This window comes from Eimeria acervulina, genomic scaffold, assembly GCF_000499425.1.
Source record: "Eimeria acervulina Houghton genomic scaffold, Eah_scaff18, whole genome shotgun sequence".
Classification (NCBI taxonomy): domain Eukaryota; phylum Apicomplexa; class Conoidasida; order Eucoccidiorida; family Eimeriidae; genus Eimeria; species Eimeria acervulina.
The window spans coordinates 87,099-105,037 of record NW_013548921.1 but is presented as its reverse complement, the minus strand read 5'-3'; the positions used below and the strand labels follow the sequence as shown (position 1 = coordinate 105,037).

General features: G+C 54.1%; 3 protein-coding genes across 3 annotated transcripts; 2 read left to right on the top strand and 1 right to left on the bottom strand.

Moving 5' to 3' along the window:
* Positions 1-6,833, bottom strand: EAH_00004760 (acylamino-acid-releasing enzyme, putative; the record flags this gene model as incomplete). The annotated part of the gene is made up of 16 exons (XM_013393166.1): positions 1-137; positions 240-288; positions 536-690; positions 1,248-1,329; positions 1,895-1,973; positions 2,285-2,345; positions 2,629-2,896; positions 3,194-3,522; positions 3,703-4,114; positions 4,268-4,529; positions 4,830-4,891; positions 5,115-5,298; positions 5,494-5,704; positions 5,920-6,049; positions 6,274-6,414; positions 6,582-6,833. 16 exons carry the CDS (start codon positions 6,831-6,833, stop codon positions 1-3), a joined length of 2,814 nt encoding a protein of 937 aa, XP_013248620.1.
* Positions 6,834-7,683: 850 nt separating this feature from the next.
* On the top strand, positions 7,684-11,353 carry EAH_00004750 (surp module domain-containing protein, putative; the record flags this gene model as incomplete). The annotated part of the gene is made up of 5 exons (XM_013393165.1): positions 7,684-8,868; positions 9,608-9,783; positions 9,997-10,129; positions 10,690-11,037; positions 11,279-11,353. The coding sequence occupies 5 exons, from the start codon at positions 7,684-7,686 to the stop codon at positions 11,351-11,353; spliced, it is 1,917 nt and encodes a 638-aa protein (XP_013248619.1).
* A 1,605-nt stretch (positions 11,354-12,958) lies between these two features.
* Positions 12,959-16,271, top strand: EAH_00004740 (RNA recognition motif domain-containing protein, putative; the record flags this gene model as incomplete). The annotated part of the gene is made up of 10 exons (XM_013393164.1): positions 12,959-13,470; positions 13,651-13,736; positions 13,910-13,977; positions 14,078-14,182; positions 14,325-14,386; positions 14,510-14,582; positions 15,069-15,212; positions 15,435-15,518; positions 15,642-15,950; positions 16,230-16,271. 10 exons carry the CDS (start codon positions 12,959-12,961, stop codon positions 16,269-16,271), a joined length of 1,485 nt encoding a protein of 494 aa, XP_013248618.1.
* Positions 16,272-17,939: the final 1,668 nt, after the last annotated feature.

Genomic DNA, 17,939 nt, shown 5'->3' with positions numbered 1-17,939 from the left:
TTACAGAGGGGGCAGCTCAAACCGCTGCAGATGCTGTAAGAACCAAACGCCAGTGTTCGCCCAGTAGTCCGCATCCGTCACTGGGCCATCGAGGCTATGGTTATCCTCTGGATACCAAAGCAACTTATTCTCCTTCCCTGCAGCAACAGAAGAAGCATCAGCAGGAGGTATACTAACACTAACACGTGCACCAAAGGAGGCACTGGCGGTGTGGAGAAAACGATATTCGCATGACCCACCATGGGCATTGAGGAGTCGCCAGAAAAGAAGGCCTTGTGAGGGCGGCACCTGCGGTGTGGCAGTAAACAGATACACAGGCCCTGCACCCTAACCCCTACACTCGAAGCAGCGGAAGAGGCACCAGTAGACGCCAAAGGAAGGAAAACACCCCTTGGCTCCACAATGCGAACGCTGCATCATGTGGGGAGGAAAGGCGGTGGGCCCTCCTGGTGCAGCAGCAGACGAAACTGTTGCTGCTGCTGCTGCAGTAAAGGCTGTTGCTGCTGCAGCAGGAGGACAGCACGGAGAAGCGCACCCGCTGGTCTTTGGCGCCCAGGGCCAGGAGAAGAGGCGTCTGCACGGCACTGACGAACTGTATCGGAGACAGCCGCTGCATTTGCTGTAGAGACGTCTCCGAAGGCGTCTTTGAGAAGAAGAAGTCCTCCCCACAAGACACCGGGAAGACGAAATCTGTCCACACCAAACGGCACAAGTAATGGCGACTGTCAGAGATGAAGGAGGAAGCAGAGACTACAGCGAGGGAGATAGACGAGGCACAAAGGGGGACAAAGACAAGCATTCAGAGACAGAGAAACGGAGACATAGAAAGACAGGGATAGAGAGAGACTCACGCAAATAATAAGGCGCACGGACCCAGCAACAGACACGCCAGGAGACAGCGACAGGCAAGCAGGCAAGAGAGGAGGCCGTAGACAGACAAAGACAACGAGAGGCAAGCGATGGGGAGGCCAGCGAGAGACAGAGAGAGCAGACAAAGCGGAAGGTGGTGAATAGAACGCCTGTAGAACTGTACTGAGCAGAGGAGAAGCGGCCAGAGCAGAGAGCAGCAGGGACCGTTGCGTGTATCGAGACAGAGATGGAGGTGTCTGGGAGAAAGATAAGAGGGGCACAAATAACGGAAACTGAAGAGAACAGACACAGTGCACCAAAGTAGGATCGAATAGGCAGGCACGGGGATGAGGAGTGCTACTGCTGCCGCTGCTGCTGCTGTTGCTTTCGGAGCGCACCGGGAATGTCCGACGTTGCGTACATCCCCGGTATGTACGTCACGGGGTTGCGGGTGGACGCGGCGCAGAAGAGAGAAGGAAACTGCAAGGGGGCGCAGCAGAGGATTTCGCAAAACAAGGAATAGACGTGCCTATGCATATGCATTCAACACTGTAGATACACTTCGTTCAACAAAGGCAGAAGAACATATATACATGTATACCTATTATTGCATATCTATATATAAATGGACATACATTATGAGGAAATCAACGTCCAAAGGAAATGCTCGGGCAAAAGCACACAGACAAACGCCAAGAAGGGAGCAAATAACAAAAAAAAACCTAGGCCACGCCAATCCAACTTGCAAGCACAAGCGAATAGAACACACAGAAGACAAGCAGCTGCATAGAGGCAGCAGCAGCAGAACAAGCCGCTGTTGCTGGCCAGTTGATCAGCTGTACAGACATTCCAACGGTCCCTGTGTCACGCCATTCCCCACACAACCCACGAGCATGGGGAACCTTAGAAAAGAACGACGCCTCCACGAAACGAGAAAAGCACCAACCGGCCTGGCCATAGTCGCTTGCAGACACAGAAACCCGCAAGCACGCATGTATGCAAACCTGCCTCGTACACGCATGAATGCGGTTTTCCCCCTGCCTACCTGTCCAATGAGGTGGCAAGTGAGGAAACCTCCGTGGGAGCCTCCGGCAACGACGCAGCGCGTCGAGTCATAGCCGAACCTAAACACCAAACAGCAAATACAAGAGGCAGCACCGGGTTGCCGATTGTTTCTTAGGGAGATAAGAGACAACTGCTGTCTGGACCTAGAGGCTGTCTCCTCTTGTATTCCTCATGCGCTATGAAAACCCGAGTCGGACAGAGGAACAATTGCAGCGGAGACGCTTGCGATTTAGAGGGCTTGTTCACGCCCGGCACAGACTCGCTAAAGTGGCGGGGTCCCTCAAGGGACAGACAAACCGCGCCAAGCTTAACAAGGAAGGCAAAAATCATATTTTCTCTGGTGCGGCCTGGTCACTGCAGGCTGCTTCACCTGCCGATTACTTGCTGCACAATCTCCGCCACGTCATCCACGTCCTGCCGGCCTGCCCGGCCTGCAGCAGCAGCAGCAGCAGCAAGCATCCCTCTCTAGGGATTTAGAGGCCCCTATTCGCGCTACTCTTGTGCGTATGCAACGCAACAGCGCAGCTGCAGAGACACTCGGGAGGCGGCAACGGAACCTGCTGAACTACTTGGGGGCGCCGGCAGTATCGAACTGCGGTAGCCCCTCAGAAGCCTAACAGTCGTGATGCTGCAGCGCAAGTGCTGCAGCACCACGACTGTAGGACAGAAACAAAGAAACGGAAGCAACTGGGCTGCACAGGCACCGCGACGGACCGTGCACCGACAGCAACTCCTCCTGACCAAAGCCCGCAGAGCCGCGGTAGTTCACCACCAGAACGTCGAAGCCCAAAGTTGTGAGGAAGAGGACATATCGGCTGTATGTACAGCTCGCGCAAGAATGGGGGCCCCCGTGAATGAGCACAGCCAAACTCGGGGCCGAGGGACCCTTCGGGGGCGCCCCGAGGCGGACCAGCCAGTGGCGTTGGGCTTCCAAGTGGTACAGCGAAAGCGTCAACATGTGCAGCTGCAGCTTCTTGACAGCCTGTGAAACAAGCAAATGTCAGACACAACGACACGCACAAAAAATAATAATTAGGGCCACAGCTGCGTTCAGCCGGCTTGCGTGTGACACCCCTGCATCTTTGCGGCTGCTGCTGTTACTGCTGCTGCTGAAGCTTCTGCTTCTGCTGCTGCGGCTGCTATTGCAGCACCAAACCATGGCGAACGCACCCAATGCAGCACAGCACGCACAACAAGGGGGAACACGAACTCTAAACCCGCGGCACTGATGAACAGAAGCAGCAGAAGCAACAGCAGCAGCAGCGCGCGCGCCGCTTACTCCGTTGAAAGCCCCCTCTGGTCCTCCCCGAAGGGAGAAGGCATCGAGGAGTTCGGCGACAACGGGAGGCTCCAAGACGTCCGTTTCATCCTGAGGCTTTTCCAGCACCGTCGGGTCTTTTATCTTGGCAACCGCCAGCACAGGTAGATGCACGGGGCTGCTGGCCTCAACAAGCAGCCAGGACCCCCGGGTGTCTCGCAGCAGCACGTCGCCTGCTGCTGCTGCGGCGGCGGCGGCCTTTAAGTCTGCAGGTGCATTCGGGCCGTGCGCGCATTCAAACTGCACCCGCCGCACGGCCAGGCCGCCAGCTGCAGCAGAGCACCCCACACCTGAGTCCCATCGGTCCCACAAAGGAGTTGCTCTTGAGCTGGGTAGGGGCCCCCATCTGCGTTGGAGGGGCCCCCAGTCAGCAGCTGTTTGCAGGTTAGTTCAAGAGAGAGGGCAGCTGGACAGCGACGGCTGTTGGGGTAGGTGGTGCCAGCTTCAGGGTTCTCTCGTGTTGCTGTTACCTTCAGCGTTTGCAGTGTCTGTAGAGACTGCAACGACAACCTGGCGACAGCCAATAAAAGTATTTGTCAGAAGGAATCCCCGGCTCCTCCAGGGGGGCAGCCGAAGACAGGAGAGACCCTGAAAGGCGCGCAGCCGATGGGCCCCCGAAGGCCCTGGCTGCCGCATGGGCCCCGCCACGCAAACGCAAGCGAGCTGCAATGAGTTAGGGAAGGCCTCCATCTCTTCTTCTGTGGCTCTGAGCACCTTGCTCTCTGGCTGCTGCCGCTGCTGCTGGGGAGGGGGGCCCACAGGGTGTTGCGGGCTAAGGCCGACAACTGTCCGCCGGTCCGTCACAGCCCAGGGGGCCCCCAGGCCCGCCCGCGTCACCGTAACAACACGGAGGCGAGTGTTGCCGAAGTGAGGCCTCGTCTCCTGCACAGTATAAACGCCGCTGTACAGACGGTGGCCCCTCTTTTAAGTAAAGCCCTGCCCGAAACTGGTGTCTGTCTGCGTGGTGTGTGCGTGTTGTTTCCTCGGCCTTAGAGGGTCTTAAGCTCGTGAGCCAGGAGCGTTCCTCTGTATTACTTGTGGGTTGTTCGCCAGCGCCAAGTAAGCGACTTCAAAGCTCAGCAGGGGCCCCTGGGACTCCGCAGCCACCTCACAAACACGCGGCTCCCAGGCGGCCCAGTCCTCCTCTCCTGACAGGCAAATCCAAGAGGGCAGGATGGCCTTCGGAGGCCCCTTGTCTTTGGAGTTGATGCCGCGCAACGCCTGCCCAACACCTCCACACATGAATGAAGCTAACCATACAGAAGAACGCCGGTTAATACAGAAGCGCAGACCCAGTCTGGGGACCCCCCCGCACACACACACACACACACACACACACACACACACACACACACACACACACACACACACACAGCACACACACACACACACACACACACACACACACACACACACACACACACACACACACACACACACACAGCAACGCATGCCTTAAGCCCCTCTTACCCTGAACCCCTAGCCCATGCCCTAAACCCTTCCCACCTCAAGCCCTCGGTCCCTGCTACAAACCCTCAAACCACCGCCACACCCGTGCTGAGACTCAGGCAGACAAAGAATGGCTGCAGGTGCATACCTGTAAGGTTCGGAAGGCAACTCTGTGCAGACAATGCCAGAGCCATCAGGGACAAAAGAAGCCTGCACAACCCAATAGATGCAAACTGTCAACCCTAAACCCTAGACACAAATCCCCTAAAAACTGTCGGCACTCTAAATAAACTTCTGCTCGAAGGCGCCCGTCCAATTTGAGAGAAGAGGGCCCTCCAAGGCCCAATGCAGGCCTCGAGCAGATGCATAGAGGATGCAGCTGAAACCCTAAACCCTCAACCCTCAATCTACCCTCCTTGGTGAGGAGACGAACCTGCGCACAGCTAACTCCACGTTCTCTGTGCTGCAGCGGGGCCAAGGCAGGTGGTGAGATGCTTCCGACGAGCACTACTCCTCTTGAGTGCTGCAGTAGCTGCTCCCCCCAGGTGTCCTTGTAGCAGAAGTTGTCTAAAGGCGAAGGCGCTTCCTTTGGAGACTCTTCCGCAACGTACAAGAACCTGCAGCGCAACACCCCGTCGGTCACCAGCAGTGTGCGTGCGCGTGGGGCCAGAGCAGTTGCAGGTGCATGCGAATGCGCAGCAGCACTTCCGGCCTCTCGAGCTTGTAGCTAGTTGCTGCTGCACGTCTGCACGCGGCAGCAAGCCTCAGCCTGGCATCCGAGAGCAGCAGCAAGCATCGTAGCAGGGTCGTACAAGTTCTCATCCTGAGGGCAGAAGGAGCCGCCCCCATATGGCCCCAGCCAGGGAATGCTGTGGGGAGCCAACAGAGACAAGGCACAACCTAAGAAGCCGCTGCCCGCTGTGCCCCATACCTCCAGACGATGCGCAGGCGCCCCCGATGCTGCAGCGCCAGACAGAGCCTTTGCCTCGGGAGGCACAGAGCTCACCTGCGCCACGAGACGCCCTGCAAGACACCCCACAAATTTTAGGCCTCAAAGAATCGACGCAACTAACAAGAAACCTGGAATGTTAAATCCTGGCTCCGGAAGCAATAGACACACGCAGAAGTGGAAGCGCATGCATGAAGCATCAACCCTAAGGAAGCCCCCCACTGTTCCATCTACTCCTCTTTCCCTTTCTTTTTCTCCTTTTATTTTTTCTTTCTCGCAGGGTTTAGACGGTGGAGCGACGCGCCTGAAGGAGAATAAAACTCGAGGGCAGGCCGAGTCTCTACAGGCGTCGCCGTAGGCGGCAGCCTGGCGAAGGGGGTAAAGGAGACCAAGACTTTCTTCTTCCTATCCAAAATGTTCTGTAGAGACACCCCACACTCCACACTCCACACACGCGCCCAGCAATGGATGCAACAACAACAATGGGGGCGCCAGCAGCAACAGGTGAAGCAGCTGGGCCATCACTAGCTGCGGCAGCAGCAGCAACATCCACAGAGCATGCAATACTGTAGCAGCCGAGAAACAGCAGCAGCAGCAACTGCTGCCGCTGTTGGCGGCGCGTCCGTTGATTGTCGGTCCTGACCTGCGAGCCGCTGCAGCGAATAAAAGAAGGGACACCATCAGGGCCCTCAGCAAACATTTGTGCTGATGAGATGTCTACGGCGTTCGCGCTGGAAACCTGCAGCCGCCGCTGCACCTCCTCCTGAGCGCATGCCACGCTGGCCTCACGCAAACCCCAAACCCTAAACACTGACTCACCCAGTCAGCCCACCAAACACCCCAGAGCACTCCAGGCTCGTTGCTATAGCCGTCCAACTTGCTGGTGCATCAAGCAGCAGCAACTTATTGGCTGCAGCTCTAGGCAAACACCAGCAGTAGGCAACGGCTTACCTCAAGGTCGCCAGCAGGGCTAGACAACCCTGCTGGCAGAGCCTGCAGCTGGTGCAACTGGTGTTGCTCATATTGCTGCCTCTCCTGCTGCTGCTGATGTCGCTCATGCTGCTGATGCTGCTGCCGTTGCTGTTGCTTCTGCTGCTGCTGCTCTTGTAGCGCCTGTTGATGCGACTGCTGCCCTTGCTGTTGTTTTTGCTGTTGCTGCTGCTGTTGGTGGTGGCTCTTTTCGTGGCGCCTCCTGTGAGGCATTTTCACGTCTCCGGCCGTACTTGCCCACCGTGTGAATCGTCGTGGAGAAGGTACTTGGTGTATCTCCAGCAGTAGCGCCGCACCTTTCAACCGCCTCTTAAGCTTATACTACGGGTTTGCTGCAGTAAATACGCCTTTGATTAGAAGAAATACTAGAACAAGGGACTCACAGCCGCCTCGGTCGCCTCTGTACCGTAGTAGCGAGAGGCGACAAATACGGACACTAGGAAAGAGTCGGTGGGCCTCTACACATTGGGATGGTGTTGCACGCTTGCAATAATTTAGAAACTAAACTCACTTCTTAATTAAAAAACACTCTAGAGCTTGCCACCTCGTAATATGCTGGTATGCTCGGTGTCTTGCATCCAGCCGGGGCCGCATGCAGCAGCAGCAGTGGCTGCAGCAGCCCGTGCAGTGCAGCTGCTGCTGTTGCTGCTCTGTGCTGCGTTCTGAGGGCCTCTTATGAGCACAGCTCCGGTTGACTGCTTTGTCGTGAGGATTTCTCCTCGGTTTCTGGACTACTGACTGAATCCCCGCGTTGCGAGGCACTTGGCTTCCCCTTTCCTCCCCGCGTTGCTGCTGCTGCTGCTGCTGCTGCAGCGGCGGCGGCGGTTATTGCATAAGTTGGGCGGGGGGGGCCTGCTGTAGATTTATCGTAGCAGCTACGGCCCGTTCTGTGAGGCACTCTTAGGCTTGTAACTTTCACCCCTTTTGGGTTTACGACGTCCCCCGGGGCCTGCTTCGTGCTTGCGTGGGTACTCTACGCCAGGAACGGCAGCAGCAGGTGAGGGCGCCGCTGCATCTATTTTCATCTGTTTTTGCACCTTTTATCTCTGCTACCTCTGCGAAAATGAGCGCCGCAGTGGAGCCTCCGCAGCGGCCGCCAGCGGCGCCTGGGGCCGGCGCGGCTCCCGCAGCAGTTGGCCCCTCTGACGCCGGGGGTTCTGGAGGAGGGGCCCCCCCGCCTGATTTGATTTTCCCGCCTGCAGACATGAGGGGCGTGATCGAGAAGACGGCGCAGTTTGTGGCGAAAAACGGGGCGGAGTTTGAGTCGAGGGTGTTGCGCGAGCAGAGTGCAACTAAATTTGGTTTTTTGCTGCCTAATAATCCTTATCATGCATTTTATAAGCTGAAGGTGCGGGAGTTCACGACGGGGGAGGCGGCCCCAACCCCGCAGGTGCCTCAAGCCATCCGGGACATGCAGCAGAAGCAGCAGCAGCAAAAGCAGAAGCAGCAACAGCTGCTGATGCTGACGCAGATAGGGGAGAGCGAGAAGGAGGGGGCGAAGCAGAAGCTGGAGCCTCCTCCACCGAATCAGTTCGTGCTGCAGCACCCTTGGGTAGCCCCTGTTGACTTGGACATAATTCGTTGTTGTGCTCAGTTTGTGGCGCGGAACGGGCAGAAGTTCTTAGCGGGTTTGGCGCAGCGAGAGCAGCAGAACCCTCAGTTTGCTTTCTTGAAACCGTCTCATCACTTGTTTTCGTATTTTGCTTCCCTCGTAGACGCATATACAAAGTGCCTTTTGCCCCAGAAAGAAACTCTGGAGGCGCTGCGGGAAACCGCAAGTGACCGGCAGGCGCTGCTGGCGCGGGTCCGGCGGCGCATGCAGTACGAGCGGCAGCAGTTAAAGCAGCGGCAGGAGAAAGAAAGCAAATCGCAAGAGGAGCGTCGGCTGATGATGTCGTTGGATTGGGAGTCCTTCCACATTGTTGAGACCATCGAATTCACGGAAGAGGACGAACGGCTGCCGCTCGCAGCCCCCATCGACTTCACCTCCGCCCCCAAAGAGCTGCCCAAGGCGCTCCTGGCAGATGACCAAGGTGCAGCAGACGCAGCAGCAGACGCAGCAGCGGGAGACCAGACGGATTCCATCGCGAAGCTCATTGAAGGCGCAGATGCAGACGCAGAGGACGAGGCCATGGAGACAGAAGATGAGGAAGATGCCACACAGCAACAACCTGAATCAGACAAAATGCCCCCCGAGGCCCAGGATGGAGCAGCTGCGGAAGCTGCTGCTGCAGCGCAACAGCAAGACGTATGCCAATATAACAGTGTCTCCTGCTTAGCTTCATCTTTCCAGTTGTTTATTGTCTGCTCCCATGCAAAGCTGCATGATTTTTCACTTGCATGCGTGGAACCCGTTCGCAAACATTCATGCATGAATGCAAGCAAACAGGTGCTGGGTGGGGTTGTGGCCCGTTGTTGGAGTGGAAGGAACGTGGTGGAGGCTGGTGGACCGATGATGAGAAGACGCCTTTACAGGCGGCTTTTCGTTCTGAGGGCCTCGGGGTGTCGTTAAGAGACACAACCAGCCCGCTGACTCTGCGCAGGGGAACTGAGTTGGCCGCGCCCCTCCCAGCGCTCCCTCCAATGGTGGCCTCCATTTGGTGTACTCACATGGCGTTTGTCGCTTTTGTTTCAGTCGCACTATTTTGCGTGGATCTCGTTGAAACCCTAGCTGTTTGATTCTCTCGTGCTTCTATCGGGCACATCTCTGCTGTCGCGAGCACTGTCTTTGTATTTTTTCTGCATAGGGCGCTCTACGCTTGCGAGCTACTTCTTCTTTTGTTTTCCCTCCTTGCTTCTCCATTTGTTGGTTTGTGCTTGATGCCATTCTTGTGTTCCGTCGCTTTGCTTTGTTCGTTATTTTTCCTGCTTACTTTTTCTTTGTCAGTGCATTCACATGCGCTTGCTTGATTTTTGAGTGGGTTCGCTCGCTTCTTTTGCAACAGTATGTTTGGTTTGCCTGAGGGTGGGGTTGTTGCGCTCCGTAGGCAGCGACGCCGCCTGCGACGCTGCGCGTGGTGAAGGGCTACGTGCGTACGAAGAAGCGGCAGGCAGCCGCGGGGGCCTCCAGCGGTTTCCAGCGCTGCCCCATTACGGGCCAGTTAATCCCTGCAGAGCAGATGAGCCAACACCTCCGCATTCTGTTGCTTGACCCCAAGTGGAAGTGAGGACTGGCACAGACAACTCGCCGCCTAAGGCAAACGTACTGCCGACAATATTGGCGATCTAAGCCAGATGCTAGGCACGCAGTCGACGGACATACGCGCAGGCGCGACCACTCAAGAAGTGGAGCTCGGCTAGCTGATGCTGCTGCTTCTGGTGCTGTTTTAGAGGGCGCTAGGGAATGCGTTGGGGTATTGTTCTGGTGTGTCTGCAGGGAGCAGAAGGATCGGTTCCTGGAGAAGGCCCAGGCGGAGTCTGCATTTGCCCCTTTGGAAGATGTGGAGGGGTATTTGGCGCAGTTTGTTGCTAAGAGGCCGGATCTGTTTGGGTCTGTAGACGATCATGCGGTGGGGCATTTTCTCGTTTTCTCTGTCCATTCTGCTGACTTGTGTGGTGAACTGTTGTTTGGTGCACTGCTTTGGTGGCGCGGCCTGCAACGTTGATTCTTCTTCCTCCCTATCCGCTTGCTTCTTACTCCGTTTCTGCGTCTCGCTGACGCTTTGTGCGTCCTTTTGTCGCATGGGTCTGCACATGTTTGTTTCTTCTTTGAAGTGAACGTTCCTTTGCCGGATAGGGGTTTTAGCCCGATGAAGGCTTAGTACTTTTGCCGCGCGTGTGTTGTATCCTCTCTACACCTCTAGATCTTTTCCGTCTCCTCTACGGCCGCATGCGGCTTCTTGTTACATGCGCCGATGGTCGGACGGTTGGCATTTGTTTCTGCACCTGTTTGTTTATCCATAGTGTATGCCACTGTACTGTTTGTAACGTCTTTTAATGTACTGTAGTGTGGTGTTCTTTCAAAGCCTTACTAGGAGCTTATTTGTCCGATGTTCGTTCCCTTCTCTCCTTAAAACACCCCCAAGCAACTGTGTTTGCGTGCGTTTGCGTTTTTCTCTTCGGTTCTCAGCGACTTGAGGCTGAGGCAGAAGTCGATCCTTTGCGAGCAGAGGCGACGGTTGCTGGGACGCGGGAGGGGGGAGGCGGGGGTGCGGTACCCGAGGCGAAGAGGCAACGGGTGGAGGGGACCCCTTCGCCTGCAACGGCAACTGGAGGGGGGACGCCATCGCTCCTGCTGCTGACAGTTGTCTGTCGGGAGGGAGAGGGCCTCGAGGCCCAGGAAGCACAGGTGGAAGTCGACCGGTCATTGACTGGCGCGCAGTTGAAGCAGTCGCTGCTGGATGCGGGCATCGGTGCAGAGACCCTCAGGGCACGCGATCTGCAGCTCTCCACCAGCCTCAATGGCCCTGCAATGCTAGTGAGTTGGCTGGTGGCCTGCCCAGCAAGACCAGCTGCTTCGTCTTATTCATAACGAAGCCTATGCTGACAAGCAGCAGCTGCTGCACAGTCTCATCCACAGCAGATAGTCTCCTGACCAGTTGCGTGCTAACCCCGCAGGAGGCCGAAACCAGCGGATGCAGATGCAGCGCAGGTGCCAGGTGCCATAGTAGGGGCTGAATGGCAGGCTGCTGTGGGGGGCTGCTGTGTCGTTCCTGCAGGACCATCTCACCTTGGCGGAGGCGGGGATCCGATCCTCGGAGGGAGTTTTGTACCTGTCTGTCGCTTCCCGCTGACCCCATTGTTACTGTTTAATTACCAAGGTTCTGCAGAGATTTATGTTCTTTTAATATCATAATTGCCTTTGGTGCATTGATGCACTCAGCACAGTTATTTGTACCGAGGAACGCTGGAGGGCCGAGTCCGACCCGACTTGTAATGCAATTATTCCGCCCCTCTTGGCAATCCCGCACAGCTTGCCGCCTGCAGCACAGCTAGCCCTAGCTAGCTAGCTGACCTGGCGAACAGACTAGCAGACACTCAGGGTCTTGGTGTTGTGCCCACCTCACCAGGTGTCTGTCCTGCCTAGAGTTTCGAGCGGGCAAGACCGCAACGAGGCAATACCGTAGTGTAGAGCATCGCTTGGAGGCGGGTTGCTTGTGTTGCCAGGGGCGGGCAGCTGCGACTGACACAGACCGCCTCGCATTAAATTTAGTCATTGAGACTCCTCTGAAGAGGGGCAGCTGTGCGCGAGCTGTAGTAGTTTGTTGATTTCTGCGGCGCAACAGGAGGAATGCAGAGGATCTCTGCAGATGCACAGAACATACCACGCTGCCGAAGGTTGGATTGTACACTGTATACCCGAGAGCACAGCTCAGGTGGTGCATGTGGCGCCTTCATGAGGTTCCATTGGTGGCTAAGGCGAAGTCAACGTTAAGGGCCTTTTAGCCAGGGTTTAGCGTTTTCTGCGGGTCCATTCAGGAAGGCAGCACTCGGTGTGATGGCACCGTCACGGTTATGCACTGCAGCTTCTTATGCTTTTTGAAGTACATCATACTGTAGACCTTGACATGACGGACATTGAGGTACTGTATTCTATTCTTTATGCCTTATGCATGGGCCTGTGTTCGGATGCATGTATATATATATTATATATATATATATATATATGCATATATATATATATGCTTTTTGCGCATATGACGGAATGGAAAGAGACAAACGGAGAAGTGTGCACATAGGAACAGGGTTGCAAAGGAAGCAACTGAAACACGCGTTCAGCACTCTGTCCTTGCTGGTTGACTAACAGGGTGGGTGTTGTCACTGAAGACTCCACGTTGCATTTCCGCTTTCTACCGAGAGAAACTTTGGATGTCAATGAATCGAATGGTTCCGCACACCTGATGATTTACAATGAAAAATTTCAGAATTGAGACGGTCACTTCATGAGGTTTAGATCCCTGAGTACCGTCCCCTTCGGGCGCGAAAGCATGAAATATAGCCAGAAATTTATTAGTCAGTAGTTATACTAAAGCCGTGGGACCTAAATAAAGAGATGCAAAAGGAACTAGGTAGGATAAGCGTCCCTGAAGTGGCTGGTGAGTTTATTTGACACATGCAGAAGCTGCACCCCCTTGGGCTGATAGAGCGCAGCTACCGTTGGCGTTCAGCGTTTAACCATCTCCATCTCCTTTGCCTTCTTCACTAGGATAAAGAAGGCATGAAATCCAATAGAAAGATTGAATCGTTTTATGTTGATCACATCTTTGCTGTTGTCATTTATTCCTGTTTGTCGACGCAACCTCCAACATCCTGTACGAAGGTGGGCCACTGGTTCGAACAGTGTGCCAGACATAGCTGCTGCTGCGCTTCGCGTGCACACCTTCGGGTTAAAGCTGAAGATGGAGCAGCATTTCCTTCTTAATTTTGACAGGCTTTTTTCGACAGATTGGGGCAAGAAAGATAGTAACGGCGGGGCGCGCAGTATCCTCGTGCGTGACCTGCCGAATCACCTCAGTTCTGAGCAGAGCACAGAGGCGCTGCGGCAGCTCTTCTCTGGCATTGTCCGAAGGGCGAACTACCTGCAAGTAAATCCCAAAGATGGTCAGAAGAACCAGGGGGATATTCTGCTGGTGCCTGCGAAGCAGGGATCATTAGCTCAAAGCAGCTGGCGGGCGAGTCGTTTGAACCCTAAGGAAGATACCGGAGATGCTGCGCAACGGAAGATTCCCCTATCCAACGGACACCGCAAACAGCTGCTGCAACAGCTCCCCTATGCTGTGTCCAGCATTCGCGTCGCCACCGACGTGCGCGGTGGCAGCATATACGCCGTTGTCAATTTTGCGCACGAGATACTCGCCAGCTTGGCCCTTCAACTCCTCGGAGAAACAGCTACGCTGCCAAACACTTCCACGTGGGGGCCGCTTGTCGATCTTCAATAAACTAAAACATACTTGACTTGTTTACCCGCAGTCTCACTTGCCAGGCCTTAAGGATACCCGTGATCTAGGTACCAAGCACGTTTTGCTTCCAGTGCAACCGCCACCGTTGTTAACATGGTTTGCTTGGGACATACATTCTCTCTGCTGCGCAGGCAAGTGCGACTTTCCCTGTATGAAACATGGAGCACTCCACTGGTGGTCGACCAGTATCATCTCTACGTGTCTGGCCTCCCCCCTGGTATCGCATTTATTTACCCATATGTTAGAATATATTGATCCTGATGTAGAGCTGCCGCATCGCCTGCACCACTGGCTGCGTAGGAGTGTCAAACAGCTCGTTGCTCCACGTAGCCTTGTGTTTGTTGACAATAGGGCAACGCTTGTCTCCTTCCCCACTTATTTTGAATGCAGGTGCTACAGCAGCTCGAGTCCACGATCTGCTAACCTCGGCGACAGGCATATCACCAGCGCACGTAAAGGTATATCGAAGCAGTTGGTGACGTGGAATCTTAAGTAACACCCGGTTGAGAAAAGAGTAAAACGTGTGGGGGGAGGAATGTTGCTGGGGTGCCATTTCAGGTGTCCTCAGTGGCCGGGATGCCATCTAGGAGAGGAGTACGGGAGTATGCGTTTCTCCGTTATGTGGACGAGGAAACAGCAGAAGAAGCGCTAAAGAGGCTCAAGGTGTTGCATCCCCGTTAACCGTGGTTCCTACCCACACCACTTCCTGGCACACGGTTTGCACCCAGGAGCTGTTATTATTGATCGATTACTGAGGCATTGCAAGCGGACCTTCACTTAGTTGTTTGCGTTCTCTTGAGTGCAGGACGTATCCAGCTCGCTCAAACTGATATTCCGAAGGGTTCACAGACACAGACACCGCGGAAAGTGCGCAATACGGGGACCCTCACACTTCTCGTGAAAGAGAATGGCATTGCGGCAATCATTAGATGCACCTGTGAAGGTCTTGCCGAAACGCGCAGGTCTTCAGTTTTTGTGTGGACTTTGCAGTCCTATTGAGCCACTAACGCACTCCGCTAACTGCAGCATCTTCATTGCAAACCTTCCCCCTCTGACGAATACTGTAAGTGAGGCAGCTCCGCCTTTGTTCCACTCATCATACACGGCTTCTTGGAGCACCATCGCTTCTAGATATTTCGACGGTGTTTCTGTTCCGTTTAGTCTATGCCTCGGCTCGTTGCGAGAGCTTTGATTCAGTTCTTGGATCTAAAAAAGTGGGTAGTTTTGTGTACTGCTGCCTTTGTTTGCTGCATTTTACAACAAGGAAGAGCTTAGGGAAATCTGTTCATATTTCCACGTTGTCCGAGCCGCTGAAGTCCACCCAACAAAGGTAACAAATTAATTAACTCATACGTGCTGACCCTCAACGGCTGTGTCACGAGTGGGCAGGGTGCATTTTCCGCCTTTATTGCTATGCCAGGCAATCGGCCTTGCTGTGTTTTAAATTGTATCCTCCTGTACACGAAGAAAGCTCTCTGGAAAATATGGCTGCTCGAGAAACTGGTGCCTTGGGTGTGGCCAATCTTGCTGTTGAGCTTTGCGTGTGAAGTCTGATAAGAAACCAGAAAGGCCTACTATAGCCTTGGTAGATCGATCTCTGCCATTGCAGAACTTTGGTTTCGTTCGCATGGCGTCGCACGAAGCAGCATTGGCAGCTATTACGCACCTTCATGGCATGGAGCTTCACGGAAGGGTAGGCACAAACCTTTAATTTTGTTAATATGTCGTTCTAATAACTCCTATCTTATTTCATCAGTGGCCTTAGGAAGAGAACATACCTCCACTTGGGCGCAGCGGCCTACCCCGCGTGAACATCAATCCAGGCTGGGCTCAAAGTATGGCACGCAACACGAAGTATGAGGTGTAAGAACTAAGGTAGGCAGCGAAAAAACAATACGCATTGGTCTTTGAGCAGACGCTCGCCTGTTCATGGAGCACTAGGACCCTCTCTTCTATTGAAGAGGAGCCGCTTGACGACTCGTGGGAGCGCGAGGAAGAGGTGAGCAGTCGTAGGTGTATCGCAGAGGCTGAAGAAGCGGCAAAGCACTGCACAGCACGCAGCAGTTAGGCCGTGGAAAAAAAGCAGGGAAGCAGCATGCTGATATGGCCTGTGGTCTCTCAGGCATACGCTGTAATGTCCGCACAGTGCATGGACTATGAAGTGCAGCAAGCGCAGCCGCCATCAGCTCTGGGGATGGGACTTGACACGCCTGCAAGGAGCCCCAGGGCGTCTGCGAAACGCTCCTCCTGTGAAGAAGCTGGGGGTGCCTTTTGGCTTTCAATTTTGGCTGAAAACGGCCCCGTTAACCTGGGGGAGTTGAGTAACAGAATGAAACGTCGCCATAGAGAAATACAGCAGTGGCACGAGCAAGAATGGGAAGAAGACGCAGAACCCCCCACAGCCTTCCATGCTCATGTCTCCGAGTCAGTGGTACAGTAGGAATTCATGCATTCCTACGTTTTTAGTTCTCTTTTCAGCTGTATGATAGAGTGCGCAGAATTTGTCAACAAGACTTGCCCAGTCGTGTTACGCAATTTCAAACAGTTGGCAATTCAGCAAGAAGCTATTGGCTGCACGGCCTCTACCCACCTGTTTGTAGCCTGAACTGAGACAATCGGTGGTGGCGGTCACCACCTTGTCCCACCAAATCGAAGTTTTCGCCAAGCGTCGTCAAGGCCGATTTGCGCTGTGCCGTTTGAAGCTCCCCAGGCCGCTGCGGCCAATGGCGATGTCATGTGTCCTCTGCAGTGAAACTGCTTTTCCTTGGCAGTTACTGCCATTTAGCGTCGTTCCAGTGAAACGGAGTGGCTGTCTACGGCTGCATTTTTGCATGAGATACGAGTATCTGAGAAACTGGCTGTCTTCCTGAATGTGTAAGTAATTCTTCACAGCCTGAGTCCCTGTAATGTCTCTTCCACGTTAAAATCCATGCCTTCAACGTACCTCCAGCTGTAAATAAATGCATTATTATTCTACTGAAAGGGGGCAACAGCAGGCTAACCCGTTTAACTTCGTGCTAGTCGTTGGTGATATGGATCAACACCAGCTTGTAAGTTACTTTCGAGGTACTCTCTAAATGTACGGAGTTCTAACTTAGACTTCAATGAAGAGAACCGCGGTCTTCTCTGCTGCATTGAGAAGAGCACGGGGCAGTCAATCCACGGACTGTTGAGTCGAATTCAAAGACGCGCTGAAGACCCCCGTTACTGACGGTGCTGACTTTGAGAGCCCGGGGCAGCTATTGCATGTAGTGTTCATTAGAGAGACTGCATGAGTGCTCTGGGAGTCCTATAGCTCGCAAATTGCTGCTGGAACCGAAGATCTGTAGCTCTCTGACTGTTCACGGCCACTGCGGGAACTTCGCAGTATAGGCTGAACAGTTGTGCATGTCAACCGCCGCGGCTACACGTCTACTTTGAGGCGTGTGTGGAAGACGATAAGTATCTCATCATTTTGCACTTCTAGCACTACTCAAGTGTGATTACCAGCTGTGCGTGGCCTTAACTGCAGCTTAGCATTGGTGGTCTGGTCTATTCGGTTGTTGCCGGCTTGCGTAGTGCAAATGTTGCCATGAAGCAGGGGGGTTGACTGTCGCATCAATACTTCACTTTTATAAAAACCACAAATTTTAACAAAGAAGTCAGGCTTTAGTTGGCTTGTGCTGTCGGTGTGGGCCTGCTCCGCAGTGCATCCCACTGTAGGGCGGCGGCCCGTTTCTGTAATGGTTTCATTGTGAATTTAGTAAGTAACAGGTAGTTGTCACCTATCCTTACTTCGTTTGATCAGATAGTGTATCTTGATTCATTTTTTAGTGCGTGGTTTTCTTCCGAATTCCTTGAAGTGCCGCACATCTCCCTGCGGGCCTTGTTGATCGTCTGCGGACTCCCTTCGTAGGTTTGCGCTCGTGCTCCCCCCTTTTTCAACTTACTATGGAAAGTTTAACTCTGCAGGATTTACTAGGATTCCGTCCGCATGGCTTCGCACTCAAAAAGCGTCAAAGGCGTTGCACCGTTGTCCCGTTTTGGGTCCTAAACCTAATCAGTCCGTATCTCTTTCACTGAACAAATAGCAGGACGCTGGGGAACCGGAAAATACTTTATGCGCATAAGTCTCATCACTGGAGGACTGATTTAAGGGATTGCGGTCTCCGCTGTAAACTCCACACAGATTGGATATTCCCAAAGTTCACAAACACCCGAAGCGCTGAGGAATTGGCGTCTCTACCATATGCTGCTTCCAACGTTGACTCGATAGGTATTGGCGAGACGTTTCGAAGGTTAAGCCGGAGTACGTTTTGACTCTCAGACAGTCGTGATTAATGGCGAAGTCGTGCCGTCCGTCTGGAACTGCGTTTGTAGCAATGCTTTGTTATGTCCCTTGGAAGTGGAGTCCACTAACGTGAGCCCTTCGGTTTCCACC